The 17,912-nt window shown below is 41.6% G+C and overlaps 1 protein-coding gene across 2 annotated transcripts in view; it reads left to right on the top strand.

The window, feature by feature from the left end:
* The first annotated feature begins 11,029 nt into the window (after positions 1-11,029).
* The window catches only part of SRSF12 (serine and arginine rich splicing factor 12), an 18,066-nt gene continuing 11,183 nt past the window's right edge, over positions 11,030-17,912 (top strand). For both annotated transcript variants that reach the window (XM_040627532.1, XM_040627531.1), the window contains exon 1: positions 11,030-11,130. In XM_040627532.1, the coding sequence (XP_040483466.1) occupies positions 11,066-11,130 (65 nt within the window). In that variant the 5' untranslated portion in view covers positions 11,030-11,065. The remainder of the gene's footprint in view (positions 11,131-17,912) is intronic.

Genomic DNA, 17,912 nt, shown 5'->3' with positions numbered 1-17,912 from the left:
GGTGATGGGTATTAAGGAAGGCACGTATTGCATGGTGCACTGGGTGTTATATGCAAGTAATGAATCATGGAACTTTACATCAAAAACTAGGGATGTACTGTATGGTGACTAACATAATATAATAAAAAATATTATTATATATTAAAAAAGAGAGACTGTTCATGCTCTGTGTTCTGTGTTGGACAATGCCCTATCTTGTTTATCATATACCCCAAGACTGATGGGGTACACGTTCTAATGCAACGGTCTCTGACACATATCAGGACTGGCTTAAGTGCAGAACTACTCCAGTCTCTCAGCTCCTAAAATTACCCAATGCAGCTGCTCACCACTTTTGTACCGAAAATGAATTATTAGCTTGTTGCCAGACACTGGTTGAGACTACACTGCTATTGAAGGACTCCTATAACCAAAGATTCCAGTACTTTTCTGGATGACACAGAGAAACAATGGAATAAACAAGNNNTCAGTTAATCTCATTGATTTAATGTGATTGATACATTCGGGAACATGTGAGAAGGCACAGCATGGGAAGGCTCTAGAGAATTCATGGGCCAGCGGCATTCGCCACCTGGTGATGACATTGTCCCCATCGCAGGCTCTCTCTCTGACAATGACTGAAGTTCACAGAGATGTGACTAAGCTTCATTTATTGATGGCAATGTTCACATTAACTACAACCCTAGTAGTAGAAGGCAAGAGGGTCTAGTTATACACAGTATTGTTGGATGGACATTCCAAAGTCTTTGTTTAGTTTCCCCCGAAAGCCAAGGCAGGGACTCCTAAGTGCAGGTGACTTATTTGGAAGATAATGCCAGAAAACAGTGGAGTGATACTGGCAAAAAGAGTAATGTGTATTACTGAATCACTAGACACGACTAGGGATCGATCCTGCCTGGACCCTCTGAAGAACTCCATAGAATCCACTTGGAATTGTACACTCTTTTTTTTTTTTAAAAGATTTTATTTATTCGTTCGACAGAGAGAGAGACAGCCAGCGAGAGAGGGAACACAAGCAGGGGGAGTGGGAGAGGAAGAAGCAGTCTCATAGCGGAGGAGCCTGATGTGGGGCTCGATCCCAGAACGCCGGGATCACGCCCTGAGCCGAAGGCAGACGCTTAACCGCTGTGCCACCCAGGCGCCCCGGAATTGTACACTCTTGACAAACTACACATATAATCAAATAAAACAGTATCTAGACTATGTATAGAGAAAAACAAAGTAAAAATAGCTTTATAAAATAACAAAAATAATATTTATAAAACAGTATTCTGAGGGGGCGTCTGGGTGGCTCAGTTAAGCGTCGGACTCTTGATTTTGGCTCAGGTCATGATCTCAGGGTGCTGCGATCAAGCCCCACGTTGGGCTCTGAGCTCAGCAGGGAGTTTGCTTGAGGTTCTCTCTCCCTTCTCTCCCTCTCCCTCTGCCTCTCCCCCCTCAAATAAATGAGTCAGTCTTTAAAACAAAAACAAAACAAAACAAAAACCATTATTCTAAGAACTAAAGTTCTTTTGGATGTTACTTTGATCAAAGGAATGGTCTAAAATGCTGATGAATGAGATTAAAATTCCTTTGACGAGACATCATTTTATGTCTCGAGTTTCTGAGGTTGGTTCCAGTAGGTGGCTCATTTGAAATTTGGATTAACTTCAAAAGAGCACCCATATTTAGGATTCAGAGGTGGAGGAGAAACTCCAGCCCAAGAAGGCGGCTCCCTGTAAGTGCTTCCCAGGAAATGAGAAGGAAAAGGAGGTCTCCACAGACACTATTTCCTTGGACGGGGGTTGGGGGGGAGGGTGGGGAGGTGGGTAGTGATAAACCTCGTATTGGAGTGTAGGTGGGTGAATGTGGCCTCGCAGCACAAGAGGCCTGAGCAGAAGGAAAAAGCAACTCAGCCTCCAAGCCCACCCTTTGGAGGGTTAATGAGGGAGCTGTTAGCTGGCAAAGCTTATTGAGATGTAGTGACTCCTAGCTCAGTGACCAGATCATTCTAATAACTTCAGCCATCATCTCTCCTTGCATGTCTGGATCTTTCTTCATTAAGTTCTTTTATTAGGGAAATGATTTCCTCCCTCAGGTTAAGTTTGTTCTCTTCTGCTTTCCACAGGTGTCCACCAGGCTCTGAATTTTTGATGACTCTTTCTTTAGGCTAGCATCCTCCAAAAGATGACTCAATCCCTGCATTCCCCTTTTGAACAAAGCCAGGCTTGTCAAGGAGTTGACACTATCTAGAATTACTGCAGCTGGTGTTTTTGACATGTTGAGCCAGTGTTTGTGAAAGCAGCATTCTCCATTTCACATAAAGCCAGCTGCTAGCCAACTGGACAAGTCTGAACAAATACAAGACCCACCAAAAGGCTGATGACATCACTGACTCCAGCTGGAGACCACAGAGGGCAGGGTGCAGATTCCCATCACCCAGCCACTGCTCCACCACCACCACTTGTGGTTTCCTGAGGACCCCTGAAGCCAAGCTCTACAGTGGCTTGAAGCCCTTCTGTGGCACTGAAAGCCTAGAACAGAGTTCTGCTGAATAATCATGCCTCCACCAGCCTCCCACCAGCTCCATAACAAACTCCCTCTAGTAATACCTATAAACGCTTCATACTGGCAACCTGAGCAGTCTACCAATGGAGCTAATCCAGGGGAAGGATAGATTCAATTAAAAAAAGCTTCTTGTAGGGGCCCCTGGATGGCTTAGTCAGGTAAGTGTCTGACTCTTGGTTTCTGCTCAGGTCATGATCTCAGGGTCATGAGATCGAGCCTGGCTTTCGGCTCTGTACTGAACATGGAGCCTGCTTAAGATTCTCTCTCCCTTTTCCTCTGCTCCTCCCACCACACTCCCTCTTTCTCTCCAAGAAAAAAACAAAAGTTGATCAATTAGTCTCGTTTTTTAGTATAATTATGAATATGTACACTTAAAAATGTTTGATATGTTTTAATTCATTGCAGTTATGATTCTTACTAATATTCAAGAATATCTTTAGCCAGTGTTGTCTTTTGAATCCTTTTCACATGACCCCAGAAGACTTTGATGGCTTCTTTCTTTCTGATATGACAAGATACCCCAGGCTTGTCTTGTTCGTGTCCTGCCCTAGACCTGGCATTAGCCACTCTTCCAAAGTCATGGATCCTTTTAGGAGAAAATAATAGATATAGTGTGAGCTCTAGGGATGCTGAACACTGCTAGGCTGGTCATTGTTTCTAAGTCTTTTCAGTGGACAAAGCTAAGAAATATCTTTTTTCAATTGAGATATAATTAACATACAACACTGTGTTAGTTTTAGGTATATATCATAATGATTTGATATGTGTATATATGATGGAATGGTCACCACAATAAGTATAGTTAATATCCATCACCACACAGTTACAAATTTTTGTTCTCTTGTGATGAGAACTTTTAAGATCTACTCTCTTAGCAATTTTCAATATACAATCCAGTATGGTTAACTATAGCCATCATGCTGTACATTACATCCCCAGGACTTATTTTCTTATAACTGGAAGTTTGTACCTTTTGACCCTCTGCATTCATTTTGCCCAATGAACATCCCCTGCCTCTGGAAGCCACCAGTCTGTTCTCTGTTATCTATGAGCTTATTTATTTATTTTTTTTTACGATTCCACATATAAGTAAGATTACAGAGTATTTGTCTTCCTCTGATTTAAGAAACATATTTAAGGAGAAAATATATTACAGGGGAACCTGGGTGGCTCAGTTGGTTAAGGTGCCTTCAGCTCAGTCATGATCTCAGAGTCCTGTGATCCAGCCCCATGTCAGGCTCCCTGCTGAGCAGGGAGTCTGCTCCTCCCTCTCCCTCTGGCCCCCTCACTGCTCGTCCACACTCTTGTGCATGCTAGTTCTCTTTCTCTCTCACGTAAATGAAATCTTTAAATATAGATATAGATATAGATATGTATACATTACATGCAAGAGACTTTTAACTGATCTGCTTATACCAAGCTCTACTTCACTACTCCCTGCAATTCATCCCATGCAGCTCGGTCAGAACCATCCTTATAAAATGTAGATCCAATTTTCTTCATCCCCTGTGTAAAAACTTTTGATGGAATCCCATTACCAAAAGAATTAAGGCAAAGCTCCTTGGTGCAAGTGCGCAAGCGCGCACACACACACACACACACACACACACACACACACAGAAGCTCTCCAACTGTAGCTCCTAATCTCCATCCCAGCTCTTTAGCATTCCTTCTTCCTTCCCCTCTTAGTGCAGGCTTCCTACACCACACTCCTCCTGCCGCCTGTGCCTTTGCCCACTACTTCACTTTCTCCGAAGTGCCCTGTGCTTACCATTCCTCAGTGAATTTATATCCACCCTTCAATAAATGGCTCAAACATCGATTTTCTTTACAGTAACTTGCAGCCTCCCTTCCCCAGGGAGAGCTAATCTGTTTCCATCGTGTTCTGTGTAGTACTCTGAAATCTTTATGTACCACTAATGAGACCGCGCTGCGGTGATTTCTTCACACGTGCATCTCTCCCTAGCCCGACCGTCTCCCAAAATGCAGGACACTCACCATTGGTGGTAGTGCGGATGGTTTTGTGTGTTACACTGCTGCAGCATTAAATACCATTAAATATTGAATTGCATAGGGTGAGAGCTGGTCCCCTTTTAATAATCTACATTAGGGGAAACGTTTTAGTTTGGTGCTAGGGCGGCTTTAGCATCTCTCTATTGTGTGATTAATTTCTCTTTTGAAGAGATAGCAGGCCTCAGTCTTGGAACCTTTGTAGATAAAAGTAATAGGCTAGACTTTACATGTTTTTTTTTAATAAAATGATATTTTGTAATGATTAGCCTCTATGAAACTTCTAAAATTAATATTGGTGATAGAATGTTCTTTTAAAATAAAAGCAAGCTAATTTAAAGAAAAATAATAAGCCTATTACAGTAAAGAAGTACATCATGGCAAAAATCTCATAGGATATATGAAAATGACTTAAGTCTGGGAAACACTGGGCTGGGTTCTCAGATTTATGAAGCATAACTTCTATTTTCATCCCCAGTTTCTAGTACTATGGTTAACATACAGCGGATCGTCACCAAACTTCTGCCAAATTAATTAGGTTAGGGAGAAGCACACACCTCTAGCATTTTCAAGACCAAGTGTCATTTTGGGGAATACGCAGGTAAAGTGATGGGCCTTCTGTAAGCCAGTGTTTCTGAAAAAGTTAAATACTATCCATTGTTATCATATAAAAGACCTCTTAAATTATTTCCTATAGCTGCTGTGGAAGAAATCAACTTCATAAGAGGATACAATCATAGATTTTTCAACTGGATTGTGTGGAACAATGTCTTATAAGCCAAAGTTTGGGGCAATAGAAGGAAGTTTACAGTACATTCTATGCAAACCAGCACATCTCTCTTCACCTTCAAGGCCATGCACGAGTACATTTTGAGAAAGGGTAGACCATAGTAGCTCCAACTAGAGGACATCTAGCACCATCTGTTGGGGAGTGAGTTCCCAGCATAAGAGAGATTCACGATCAGGTGACTTCATTAATTCTGAATTTCTTTTCATCACACAGATTTCAAGACACACATACCTAAGGACAATTTAATTGTCAATCAGTTCTAGTTCTCCGTTTTGACAGTCAAAAACAAAACTAATTCATTGATCTGATTAAGATATACTTATTAGTCTTTGGGCACCTGGGTGGCTCAGGTCATGATCCTGGGGTCCTGGGATTGAGCCCCACATTGGGCTCCCTGCTCAGCAGGGAGCCTGCTTCTCCCTCTTCCTCTGCCACTCCCCCTGCTTGTGCTCTCTCTCTCTGCACTCTCTCTCTCTCTCAGATAAAGAAATAAAATATTTTTAAAAAGATATATTAGTCTTTCATGATTTGACTCCTTAGTTACAGACTTGATAATTAACCCATTTTGATCCATTTAAGAAATGGAAGAAAAGTTAATTATACAGCCACATCCACTACAGGATTGCTTTAAAAAACAAATACATGTTTCTTGGTCTTATAAGCCAGTCTTGGCATCTCTTGATTATCTGTGGTAATTAGAAATAGGGATAGCCTTGAATTTCAAACTTTACTAATAACCCACACACAGTGTATTTCTACTTTCAAACTTTCCCCCCCAAATCTGCTGTTGAGATTGAGAGGGTTGTGTTTCTCCTGTCTACCATGTGAATAGGTGCTCCAAGGTCACAAAAACAGTAGAAGAGATAGACAGCTTAGTATGGCAGGTAGGTGACGAATGAAGGCAAGTCCTAAGTGCTTATATTCTAAATGATAAGTTAGCAATCAGCATTCTCCCCCAGGGCTCAGGAGTAAAGGTTCAACTATTAGAAATAAATTCATATGTGCCTTTATTTTAAGCATAACTTATAGATTACTGATTTTAAAGATTTGTCCACTATGACAAATTTTAACAAGTTGAAAAACATTCTTAATTTCTCTTGCTATTTTCTTTATGCAAGTGTGATTTCAATGAAAAGTTTAAAACCTGTTTATTTTTGAAAAGTGAGGTAAAGAAATGATTGTATCTAAACTGGAAATAACCTTATCCATTTTCCTAAAATATTTTCCAATTCAAGTCGACCTCTTATCGGAAAAAAATCAAGAAGCATTAGATTGTAACTTTATTTATTTATTTTTATTCAGATATAATTGACATATAACATTGTACATTTACGGTGTGTAACAGTGTTGATTTTATACATTTATATATTGCAACATGATTACCACTGTATCATTCACTAACATCTCTATCATGTCACATATTTATTACTTCTCTTTTGTGGTGAGGATACACTGTAATTTTTAAAATGTGTTAAATGGAAAGGAAGCAGTTGCTGCAAAGAACAATATAGTAAACTCTGCTGTAGAAGAGGGGCTATAGTTATTAAACAATTGTCAGATTTTGCCAGTGGTATACTCCTTGGGAATTTCCTGGAGATTTAGAAAGAATATTAACTCCTCCAAGCCTGTAGCATACCATTTGGTGACTCAAAGCAATGACTGATTTACCAAATGGCACCTCCCTAAATTCTAGGACTTAGGGTAACTAGGTATATATTTGTGAGTCTGACGACAGGCAGTGTATTTAGTTTTGACCTAAGCTTTTTCCCTCCTTCTTTAAGAGTACTTCAAAATGCCATGGAAAAGACAAAGTATAGTCTCATCAGTTACTCATCTCAACTGGTTTGAGGACCTGGTCAAGACACTGGCGAACCCTAGCATCGTATAACCTTCTTTCATTGTCCATGCCTGACCATGTCCCTCCTCAGGACTTCTAACTAGAAAGCAGTTTACTTACACTTCTTTACACTTCATATTCGGAAACAAGAAAAGCATACATTTTTATGTAATATAAATAATTATGGCTCCACAACTAAATTATTAAATAAAAATGTACACATTTAAGGTGTACATGTTTACGGTGTACATTTAAGGCCTATGATGATTTGATATATATATGCAGTGAAATGATCGCTACAGTCAAGATAATTAACATGTCCATCTCCTCACAGTTACCATTTCCACAACTTACTTTATTTATTTTTTTTAAAGATTTTATTTATTTATTTGACAGAGATAGAGACAGCCAGCGAGAGAGGGAACACAAGCAGGGGGAGTGGGAGAGGAAGAAGCAGGCTCACAGCGGAGGAGCCTGATGTGGGGCTCGATCCCAGAACTCCGGGATCACGCCCTGAGCCGAAGGCAGACGCCCAACCGCTGTGCCACCCAGGCGCCCCTCACAACTTACTTTAAATCAATTCCAGCTACTATTTAAAAGATATTTATTTATTTATTTATTTATTTATTTATTTATTTATTTATGAGCCGGAGAGAGGGGGAGTGTGTGCAAGCGGGGGAGGGGACGGAGGGAGAGGCAGAGAATCTCAAGCAGACTCGCAACCCCACCACCCTGAGATCATGACCTGAGCTGAAATCAAGAGTCAGACACTTAACCAACTGAGCCACTGAGGTGCCCTCAACTCCAGCTACTTTTAAAGTTCCAGATTCTAAATGAACTTTCTTTCACAGTTTAAAACCCTTTCCTCAGATACTTTCATTAATAGGAACAGGAAAAAACCCACTCCTCATGCACTGTAAGTCTTTTCACATATACCTACAAAAGCTTTTCTTCAAACTATAAAGAGTTTTGTAGAATTTTTCCAATTATAAAATGGATTTCAAAAATAATCTGACAGTACCAAAGGTAAGAAGAAGAAAGTAAAAATTAGAGTGTAATGTCTCCACCTAGAAAAGAATCCAATTTATATATGGACATACAAATACATGTATTTTTAACGAAACAAGTTCATAGTTTAAAGATTTTTAAAATTTTTATTTATTTAACAGAGAAAGCGAGCACAAGCAGAGGGGAGTGGCAGGCAGAGGGAGAGGAAGAAGCAGGCTCCCCATTCAGCAGGGAGCCAGATGTGATCCCAAGGCCCTGGGATTATGACCTGAGCCGAAGGTAGACGCTTAACCAACTGAGCCACCCAGGCACCCCAAGTTCATAGTTTACATGCAGTTTTTACCCTACTTAATATGTCAGGGAATAGGTTTACTAATATTTCCCACCAAGTCAAGACTCTTTTCTCCACAAGGTCAGTATAGTGGGTTGAATGGTGGCCCCAGAAAAGGTACGTCCAAGCCCTAACCCCCAAATATGACCTTATTTGGAAAAAAGGTCTTTGCAGCTACAATTAAGGATCTTGACATGAGATCAGCCTGGATTATCTGGGTGGGCCCTAAATCTAATGACAAGTATTTTTATAAGGCAGAAGAGGAGAAGGTCCTATGAAGATGGAGGCAGAGTCTGGAGATATGCAGCCTCAAGCCAAGGAACATCTGGAGGCAGCAGGGACTGAAAGAAGCAAAGGAGGATTCTCCCCTGGAACCTTCAGAGAAAATGTGGACCTACCAACATCATGATTTCAGACTTCTGACCTTCAGAACTGTGAGAGAATAAATTTCTTTTTTTTTTTAAGATTTTATTTTTAAGTAATCTCTACACCCAATGTGAGGCTCGAACTCACAACCCTGAGATCAAGAGTCTCATGCTCCACTGACCCAGCCAGCCAGGCGCCCCATAAATCTTTCTTGTTTTAAACCACTGAATTAGGGTAATTTGTTACGTCAGCCCTAGCAAACCAGTACACTCAGCATTCCAACTTCCCTACTATAAACCCAGCCTGTACTCCAGCCTCGCTTTTCTGTTCTTTAGCTTTTGACTGTTTGCCTTTCAGTCCTATATTGCGTCAAAGTCTTTGCACATGCTGTTCCAGTACATGGATTGCTCTTTTTCATTCTTCAAATACCTCCCCAAACTTCAGGGAAAAGTTCAGTGACCCTCTAGCCCTGTTTGCCAACCACTATAAGGTCCCCTTTCAGTAGCCTACAGCTCTTACCACAGCCCTCGTCATAGTTTATGTGTTTATGAGCATTATTACTAGATTCTGCCACCTTACCAAGTTGTAAGCTCCATGAGACTAGGAACCCTGCTCACTCCCTACCATTGTATTCCCTGTCTAGCCCTGTGCCTGCTGTGCCAAAGCAATTCCTTTTTGAATGAATGGCCACTGTTCCAGAAGTGTTTCTAGACCTTGGGAAACTCTCACAGCCTTTTAGACAGCTGTGAGCTGTATAGGATGACCCTATTATTTATCCACCAAAATGGACCACTTCTGAGAATAAACAGGGGTGCTATTAATAATTACAAGTTAGCTGGGTAATACAGTTCTGGGTAATAGGCTGTGCCAACCACAAGAGCAAACCTTAAAGGAGGATAACTAGAAAGGGCTGGGCTACATTTTGGAACAAAGAAAAGAAGATGCTGGGGTTTTTTTTTTTTTCTTTTTTAAGATTTTATTTATTTATTTGAGAAGGAGAGCACGAGAGTGGGGTGAGGGGCAGAGGGAGTCTGATGTGGGACTTGGTCCCAGGACCCAGGATCATGACCTAGACAGAAGGCAGAAGCTTAACTGACTGAGCCACCCAGGTACCGGGAAGAGGATGCTTTAAATTTGCTTAATTGCCACTGCATTTTCATTGCTTTCTTCTACATCACATATTCACTTGTTCATTCATTTATTGTTGGACACTCTCTCTACAATGTAAGCTCTGAGAGTTGGAACTTGGCCTGTAGTGTTCATTGCCATAACCCACACCTAGCACAGTTCCTGGTGCACAGTAGGCACTCAGTAGCTGAATAGTATGCCCTAAGGGAATAATGGATGAAGACTCGAAACACAAACAAACAAAACCCGAATCCTCACAATTTGAAAACCTTATCAGGCTCAGGCCTAAAGGGACAGGAGTAGGAACAACTGACAAGGTCTTGGGCTGAGGATGCAGGGATGAAGGCCCCGGTGGCCATCCAGCTGTTCAGCCGTTGAGCTCTGTCTTCACCCCTACCCACTCCGACGACTCCCAACACCCTCTCTCCGGACTCTCTAACCCCCAGCTCAGGTTCAGCGCCTAGGACCCGCCTGGCCGCTACCCTCCGGACACACTCGCACGCCAGCCGCCCCCTCCCTCGATCCCTCGGACTCCAGCCCCCAGGTCCGCCCTCTCCCCGGATCCCCGCGGACCCCGGCACCGCCCCATCCCCAGATGGCCTCGGAACCCGGGACCCTCCGCACCGCCCCGTCCCCGATCCTCTCTTGCACCGCCCCCTTCTTCTCAGATCCCCTCGATCTGCGGGACGCCGCTCGGTCCTCTCCCCGAATCTCTTCGGAACCCGGGACTCCCGCGCAGCCCCCTTCCTGGATCCCCGCGGACCCCGGCACCGCCCCCTCCTCGGCCCGCCTGGATTTTCCGGACCCCACGCCGCCCCTTCCCCGATCCCCTTGGCTCGGGCCCCGCCCCCACGCGGTCCGCACGGACCGGCTCGCGCCGCGCAGCGCCCCCCCGCCCCCGCTCCCGCCTCTGCGGCTGCGCGCTCGTGGGGCCGAGGCCGAGGGGAGGGGGTCGCGCCGGGGGCTGGCTGAGCTGCTGTGGCGGCAGCGAGAAACGGAGCGAGCCCGGCGGCCGCGGGCAGGCCCGGAGGCAACGGAGGAAGCGGTTATGTCGCGCTACACGAGGCCCCCCAACACCTCCCTGTTCGTCAGGAACGTCGCGGACGCCACCAGGTGAGCGGCGGCGGCCGCCGCAGGTTGGCGCGCGGGGGAGGGGTGGGGGTAACGGCAGCGTCGCCGAGCCCCATGGTGGCCCGGCGGCTGTGCCCGGCGCCTCTCCGCCCGCCGGCCCGTGCTTTCCGCGGAGGCGTCCTTCCCGGGGGTGGTGCGAGCCCTCGCGCGGCTCGGGGCGGGGGCGGGACTGGCTCCTCCGCCCCGGCGCGGCGCACACCCGCGGCAGGGCCCGGCGCCCGGGGGATCGGTGCCCATCCCCTGCTCGAGCACCGGCGGCGCGCAGGCTGCTGCTCTCCCGGTAGCCAAGGTCCCTCCGTGGCCCTGACCGAGTGTTTTCGCTTGGCCCCTTTGTCGCCGTGCCCCGTTAAAGCTGCGCGTCCTGCGTCCTAGATGAAGAAGAATTGGGGCTGGTGTGAAGGTATAAAATAATGCGTACCTTGGGCCTTACAATTTCAGTTCCTTCAGTCTAGTCTACTTACAGGGGATGCCGGTGAGATTTTATTTGTTACACAATACAAAGGATGGCTTCAGTGAATGAGATTTAGACGTTTTTTCTATAAACTTCAGAGTACAATATAAACACCCATGATAACGGTTTGAATAGACTTCCCTGGTCAAGTGTGATGCTCTCAGTACACACATTCTTCTCCCCGCCTTGAGAATTTTTGTCTATATAGTGCTTAAACATAAGTATTAAGGAATGACTGCTTCATAAAGCGCTTTCTCCCTTAATAGGCGCCAGAGGGAATGACGGAGAGTGGGATAGGGGCATTAAGAGACGTTTCCATTTCACTGGGCTTGCTTAATTTACTCCCTGCTCAACCCTTTTAGGTATGCAGTATTATCTTTACTGTACATAAGGAAAAGCTGAAGCTCAGAGTTTTAATGATTTAACCTGGGTCTGCATGGCTACAAATATGCTGGAGCCCTTGACTCCAGAGCCATATGGAGTAATCATAATTTACCTTAGAAGAGTAAATGTTAAATACTTTTTTATTTGATCCCTATTATTGTGTACGTCACAGTTACACACTGTGAGTTAATATGCTTAATTAACATCTAAAAGATGCCTGTGTTTATACTTCTCCCCTCCACCTCCTCTTAACCTAATTATCAATACATTACATAAAAAACAAGCAAAATTAATCATTTGGGAAGGGTAAAAAAAAAAATTGCCACAGTTAAACAGACCACTTGAATGCTAAATAAGCATCGAGCCTCTCCAGTGTCTACAAAAAAAAAAAAAAAAAAAAAAAAAAAGAGGTTTCCAATTCTAATGGCCAGCCAGCCAGGGTAATATGAATGAGTGAAGTTGTCAGGTTATAAGGCACAGTAGGATGGTGTGGGCTGTAGGAAATAGAAAGGAACAGGTGCCATCTAAAGGGGACAGCAGCTGGTACTAGTACCTCCAGCTAATAACTACCATGTAGACATTTGGACTTGTTGCCACATCATCCTAATTTTCTAAAGAAGTCAGAAAACTGTGTGTGTGTGTAAACTGTGTTTTAAAATGTTGGCATTTATTAAGTTGAATCATATGAGATTCCCACTTTTGTAGATTTAAAAACTGTAAAATATTGGCAGTTTCATGTTTCAGCACACCTTAAAAATTTTTTAAACATTCTGCTGGCCAAATAAAACACATCAGCAGGTGACACATGATCTCTGATCTAGATAATCACCATGAGTAATCAAGACTGAAAACTGAGATTTGTTGATTTCCTTTTACAATTTTTTTTCACCACTCTTTAGCACTGCCACTGGGGGCAATCATCTAGGTTTGTATTAATGGAATAGTAATTGCTGATATTTGTTGAGTATTCACCGTGTGCTAAGCACTGTACTAAACACCTTGTATATATTATCTTACTAAATTTTCACAATAACCCTGTAATGTATATTCTTCGTTAATCCCATTTTACAGATTAGAAACTGAGGCTTAGAGAAATTAAGTTTCTTTTTTTTTAAGATTTTACTTGAGAGATAGCGACAGAGATAGAGAGCATGAGCTGAGAGAAGAGGGAGAAGCAGGCTCTCCGCTGAGCAGGAACCTGAGGCAGGACCCTGGGATCATGACCTGAGCTGAAGGCAGAGGCTTAACCGACTTGAGCCACCCAGGTGCCCCTAGAAATTAAGTATCTTACCTAAAATTGCACAGCTACTGAGTAGTTTTGTGAAGGTAGAATCATTACAGGTAATCTGTATTAAAAACTTTTTTGGTGGTGCCCGGGTGGCTCAGTCGGTTAGGTGTCTGCCTTGGCTCAGGCCACGATCTCAGGGTCCTGGGATCAAGTCCCGCGTTGGGCTTCCTGATCAGCAGGGAGCCTGCGGCTCCCCCTGCTTATACTCTTGTACACACGCACTTGCTGGCATGTGCACTGTTAAATAAATAAATAAAATCTTTAAAAATAAAAGCTTTTTTTGTACGAGGTGGCATGCAGTGTAAGTTAACTAGCAATATGGCAACTGGACACTTTAAATTAGCTTTTAACAGTACGTTTATAAAGAAAATCATTGGGATAAATGTTAAACGGCATAAAATTATCTATATGGTGTGATTTCAATTATACTAATAAATGAAGAAAGGAAAAACTATAGAAAATGAGCCTGGAAAGAAATCCATTTGAGTGGTTTCTTTTTCCTGTTTTCAAATTTTATTTAATAAAATGTTAGTCTTATAACAAAGCCAAATTTTATTTAAAATGTTTCTTTGTAGTATCACTTTAATATATGCCATAAAGCAACAAGACATTAAAAGATATTATGGCTTAGCATAAAATTTGTTAGGAATGAAATTGAGTACAAGAACCAAAGAAAGATTTAAAAATTTTTAAAGGGGCGCCTGGCTGGTTCAGTTGGTGGAGCGTGCAACTCTTGATCTTGGGGTTGTAGGTTAGAGCCCCACGTTGGTTGTAGAGATTACTTAAAAAAATAAATTCAATCTTGAAAAAAAACACATTTTGTGATGTTATAATTGTATTATTTTTCTTTTCACTGGTGAAGCAAGATCTCGATCAGAAAGAATACTTTAGTATCTTTGTTTTTTACCCTGTAGGAGAGTAATTTTTTTAAATGTCAGATATAGTTTTCTAATGGAACAAAGTAATGTCCAAATCCCAAATATAACATTCCCATTTTGATGCATAATAATCATGTCAGTTTTGGAGCAGCCATCAGATGCCCTCTTTTGGACATAGTAGTATTTTTTGGTTACAGTGTATGTAAGGCTATATTAATATTGATGGTGGTATAGAAAAAGCATTAAACAGAATTCAGCAAGATTCATGAGAAAAAGTGTCAGCAAATTACGAATAGAAGGGAACTTCCCCAGTCCAATAAATGGCATGTACAAAGCCTATAGCTAACAAGATACTTAATGGTAAAAACTGAATGCTTTCCACCTAAAATCAGTTCTGATTTTAGGTGGAAAGCATTCAGTTTTTACCATTAAGTATTAAATAAATTATCTATCTATCTTTTCAAAAATAAGCCAGTGATGCCCACTCACAGAACCTCAGTTCATCATTTTGTTGCAGGTCCTAACCAGTGTAACAAGGCAAGAAAAATAAATAAGAGACATAATAATAGTAAAGATAGAAGCAAAACTTGCCCCTATTCTTAGGTGACATGTTTACATAAAACTACAGTAACTAATGAGTTTTAGTAAATTGTTAGATACAAGATAAACTTATGAAAAATCTATATATTAGCAGCAAACAATTGAAAATAATGAATTTTTTTAAAACAATTTCATTTGTGTTAGTATCAAAAAGCAGACTTGGCAATAAGTTTAAGAACAACAACAACAAAAAACATGTAATAAAAACCTTTGCACTAAAAACTACAATGCAGTGCCAAGAGAAATTAAAGAAGACCGCATAAATTGATAGATATACCATGTTCTTGGACTGGAAGACAAAATATTAAATCAGTTTTCTCCCAAATTGATTGTATTATAGATTCAAGGCATTCCNGATCAAAGGCTGTTTAAAAAACAGAAACTGGGGGTGCCTGGCTGGCTCAGAAGAGCGTGTGACTCCTGATCTTGGGGTCCTGAGCTTGAGCCCCACATTGGGGCTTTATTTAAAAAAATAAACTTTGAGGGGCTCCTGGGTGGCGCAGTCGTTAAGCCTCTGCCTTCGGCTCAGGGTGTGATCTCAGCGTTCTGGGATCGAGCCCCACATCAGGCTCCTCCGCTGGGAGCCTGCTTCTTCCTCTCCCACTCCCCCTGCTTGTGTTCCCTCTCTCGCTGGCTGTCTCTGTCAAATAAATAAATAAAATCTTAAAAAAAAAAAAAAACTTTGAAAAAACAAAACAAATAAAACAGAAATTGACAAGTTAATTCTAAAATACATTAATATACAAAGAATCTAGAATAGCCTAAATAATCTAGAAAAAGATCACTGAAGGTGGAAGACTTATACTACCTGACATAAGACTTACTAAAAATATACTAATCAAGACAGTGTGAAATTGGCCTAAGTATAGACAAATCAATAAAACAGAATAGAGTCCATAAATAATCCACACATACAGAGGCAAATGATTTTTGATGAAGGTACCAAAGCAGTCCAGTGGAGAAAGGAAAATCTTTTCAACAAATGGTGCTGCAACAACTAGATTATTCATACTGGAAAAAAATGAACCACAGCCTCTACCTCACATCATAATTTGAGCTGGATCATCAGTTGAAATGGAAAAGATAACAACATAAAGCTTTTTGAAGAAAACATAGTATATCTTCATGACGTGGGGATATGCAAAAATTTCTTACAGGACAAAGAAAGCAATTACCATAAAAGAAAAAAGAGTATTGATAAAGTAGATTTCTCTAAAATTAAAATTTCTGTTCATTAAAAAATACCATTAAGAAAATAGGCAAGCTACAGATGAGAAAATATTCACAAAACATATACACAGGGATGCCTGGGTGGCTCAGTTGGTTAAGCGTCTGCCTTTGGCTCAGGTCATGATCCCAAGAGTCCTGGGATTGAGCCCACATCAGGCTGCCTGCTCAGCTCATATATGCTAGCTCAGTCTCAGTAGAGCCTGTGACTCTTGATCTTAAGGTTTTGAGTTCAAGCTCCATGTTGTGTGTAGAGATTACTTAAAAAATAAAATCTTAAAAAATATTACAAAGTTATGCAGAGGAATGATGAATACTGATGATTGTTTCTAAGGTAGAAGAATATAAATGTAAACGTCTCATTTCTAAAAAAAACAATTACTGAAAAAGATGACAAGTAATGAGATACAATAAATACAATAAATAAATAAAGTTGGTAGATACATAGGTGTTTGTTTTATGCTCTATTTTCTGAATGTCAAAATAGATGACACCAAAAATACAAAAATGAGGACAAAACAACAGCTAACAGGTGTAGGAGTGGTAACAGTGAATGGGAGCCAGCTCTCTTAAGAAGTTTGGCTCCTTCATACTCCCATCATCTTTGTCTTCTGGGATTCCAAACCTCCATGACACACATTGTTCCAACTTCCTTTTATACTATCTAGGATCCTTTTCCTATCAGCCACTCACATTTGGTTGATGGAATTAATTGTCTCAGAAAATATGCATTTGAACTCTAGCTTTGCTGCTGGCTCTGTGCCCCTCTGGGCAAGGTAAATTCTCTTAGTCTCAGTCTCCTTGACTATTAAATGGGTAACGGTAATATCAAATGGTAACTCAATATTTTGAGTGCCTACTTTGTGTCAAACAACCATGCTAGGTACACTGGTAAAGATACCCATTTTAAAAGTGATCCTCAACACTGATTCTCAGAATTGCCTGTGAAACCCTTAAAAAAATTAAACCTAACTGGGGCCCACCATGGGAAGCACTAATTGGGTCCAGTGTTAATGCATCAGGCTGGAGTACCTGTTTCTATAACATTTCTTTCACAAATGATTCCAATATTCAGGAATGGTTGAGAGTCATTACTCTCTTGTCCATGTTCTGTGGTAGCAGGAATTGTTTCCCTTGTTCTCCATCACATCCCTAGAGTCTGCTCATAGTAGGTGCTCAATAAGTATTTGTTGAATGAATAAATGAAAGAAAAAGACATTGTCACTACCCTCTAAATGTAATAGTTTCAGGGAAGGCAGACAATTAAATGTTTTATAGTAATTATTAAATAAAAATATAAAGTATATTATGTCAACTGCACTGTCTGGTGTATAGTGGACATTTAATCATAGTCAAATTCACATCTCTAGCTTTATTTTTTTTAAGATTATTTATTTGTCAGAGAGAGAGTGTACAAGCAGGGGGAGCAGCAGGCAGAGGGAGAAGTAGAGCCTGATGCGGGACTTGATCCCAGGACCCTGGGACGGTGACCTGAGCCAGAGGCGATGCTTAACCGACTGAGCCACCCAGGCGCCCCTCACATCTCTAACTTTAATCACTGACTTCTAGTCTGGAGAAGAAAATGAAATTAATTTGTATAATCGTAATTTTCTGTTGTTTACAGGACTCTTATTAAAAATTTTATTTTTTAAGTAATCTCTGTACCCAACATAGGGTTTGAACTTAGAACCCAGAGATCAAGAGTTGCATGCTCTGCCTGCTGAACCAGCCAGATGCCCCTGTCTGTAGAACTCTTATGGACGTGCTGCCATCACCTCAAATCTGACATTTCTTTTGCCTCCTCCCTCTTCAGCCTGTCTTTTCCAGCTGTCTGATTTTTGTCACTGACACCATCTTTCTTCCATTTGCCCAAGCTAGCAGCTTTGCAGTCATCTTTGAGTCTTCTTTCTGCACCGTATGTTTCTGAAGTATTCTT

Source organism: Ursus maritimus, unplaced genomic scaffold (assembly GCF_017311325.1).
Source record: "Ursus maritimus isolate PB19 unplaced genomic scaffold, ASM1731132v1 scaffold_13, whole genome shotgun sequence".
Lineage (NCBI taxonomy): Eukaryota > Metazoa > Chordata > Mammalia > Carnivora > Ursidae > Ursus > Ursus maritimus.
The sequence above is the reverse complement of the archived record's forward strand: the minus strand, read 5'-3'. Positions and strand labels throughout refer to the sequence as shown.